General features: G+C 36.5%; 1 protein-coding gene across 1 annotated transcript; it reads right to left on the bottom strand.

Annotated features, from left to right (window-relative positions):
• Positions 1-1360: 1360 nt before the first annotated feature.
• Positions 1361-1750, bottom strand: LOC133795967 (uncharacterized). Its single transcript, XM_062233450.1, has one exon. It carries the CDS (start codon positions 1748-1750, stop codon positions 1361-1363), a length of 390 nt encoding a protein of 129 aa, XP_062089434.1.
• Between the last annotated feature and the right edge of the window lie 462 nt (positions 1751-2212).

The raw sequence follows: 2212 nt of genomic DNA, 5'->3' as shown, positions 1-2212 counted from the left end.
TAGTTCATTAGTGGGGACCCCTGCTTGCAGACATAAACTGGTGATAAGGCTAGGAAAATACAGCCCCGCATAACTAGTGACACAACACTCATTCAAATTGGAAGCAATAATAGTGCCTACATCTATAGATTTCCTTTGTAGGACAGCATATAGCAAGACTGCCTTACTAGGGGTGACAATAGTAAAAGCTTTGGTGGGTGTCAAATTTGAACAAATAAAATACAACCATGCTCTTTTCTCCCTCGTCAACAAATTGAAGGGAAACCCAACTCGTTGAGTGCCATTGAAAGTCCATTCAGTGCCAGACGGGGTTAAAGCTTGCAAGATAGTGTCCCAAGTACTCTCCTCACATAGTTGGTCCTGTAATTCCCTATACTCATCCATTTCTAGGGTAGGCAATTTGAAAAATTTGTTGATATCACTTCTGTGAAATTTCACAGTTTTGCCCCTAACAGTTGCTTCCCAATGAAATTGAACATAAAAATAAGCATCTATAATTCTCAATTTCACCAATGTCACTTCAATTTCACAAAATAATCTAAGAAAATTCAGACCCAAAATTAGGTCAAAATTTCCCAATTTCAAAATCAAGCAAACTCAACACAAATGCACATTCATCAACATTCAATACAATGGGTTCAAAGATAGCTTAAGAATCCAAAAATAACATATATTTATCAAACACCACACAAAAATTTCGGATTCACTAGTCTATTATGAAAAATTTCTCAAGAACACAATGTAGAATTGAAGAGGAAAAAGATAAAGGAGACTTACAATGGTAGATGATGATGATGATGATGATGATGGAAAGTAGACAATGATTAAAAGAGAAATAAACTTACAAAACCTTGGAATTATATGGCCTCTTGAAAAAAAAATTGAAGAGAGAAAATGAAATGAGGGGATGAAGAAAAGAGGAAAGTGAGAAAATGAGAGGTAGAAGAAAGAGAGAGGCTGAAAAGAAGAATTTTCAAAAACGATTATTTTATTTATTATTTAAAAAAAAAAAATTGTGATCCTGCAGCCGCAGAAAATTGGTTCCTACGGTCGCAGGAATCTCCCCATTGCGCCTAGACCTCTGACCCACGGCCGCAGAAAGTGATTCTTGCGGTCGCAGGACTACTCTACAAATCACAACTTGTTCAAAAAAAAATTCACGTATTTCACGATGACAGAATCCATAGTATTTACAAGAATATTAAAAAATAATAATAAAAAAAAAAAACCAAAAACTAATAAATAAAATAAAAATTTTCTCAACTAAAATAGCTTAAAAACATAAATAACTTAAATGAACTTGGGATGCCTCCCAATGGCGCTGTCGTTAACGTCATTTAGCTGGACGATGAGCTCCTCATCAAAGAGGCTTCAACAGAATAATGGTCTTGGCTTGATCAATGAGACCACCCAAGTATGGCTTCACTCGTTGACCGTTCACCTTAAATGTTTCATTATTTCGATTTTTCAACTCCAACGAACCATAAGGAGATACCTTCACTACTGTGTACGGTCCCGACCATCTCAATTTCAATTTTCCTGGAAAGAGTTTCAATCTGGAATTAAACAATAACACCTGCAGACCTGGTTGAAATTCTTTGCGAACCAAGTTCTTGTCATGCCATGCCTTGGCGTGTTCCTTGTAAATCTTGGCATTCTCACAGGCTTCATTCCTAAACTCACCAAGTTCATTCAATTGCATTAGCCTACTTTTTCCAGCTGCATTCAAGTCTATATTCAACTTTCTCATTTCCCAATAGGCTCGATGTTCTACTTCTACCGATAAATGGAAAGCCTTACCTAAAGAAACCGATAAGGAGACATGCCAATGGGAGTCTTAAATGTCGTTCTATAAGCCCATAAAGCATCATCAAGCTTTTTAGACCAATCCTTCCCTGAGCTATTAACGGTCTTTTCAAGAATGCTCTTGACCTCTCTATTAGAAATTTTTGCTTGCCCATTGGACTGTGGATGATAAGGCAAAGTGATTCTATGTTGTACTCCATACCGAGCAAGCAAAGCATCTAACCATTTATTGCAAAAATGACTCCCTTCATTGCTTAAGATAGCTCGGGGAGTTCCAAATCGAGTAAAAATATTCTTATGCAAAACATTTAGAACTACTTTACCATCATTCGTAGAAGTTGTCGCTGCTTCCACCCATTTAGACACATAGTCCACAATGAGCAATATATAATTGTTATTGTAAGAT

Source organism: Humulus lupulus, chromosome 8 (genome assembly GCF_963169125.1).
Source record: "Humulus lupulus chromosome 8, drHumLupu1.1, whole genome shotgun sequence".
In the NCBI taxonomy this organism is placed as follows: Eukaryota; Viridiplantae; Streptophyta; class Magnoliopsida; order Rosales; family Cannabaceae; genus Humulus; species Humulus lupulus.
This window is presented reverse-complemented; position numbering and strand designations above follow the sequence as displayed.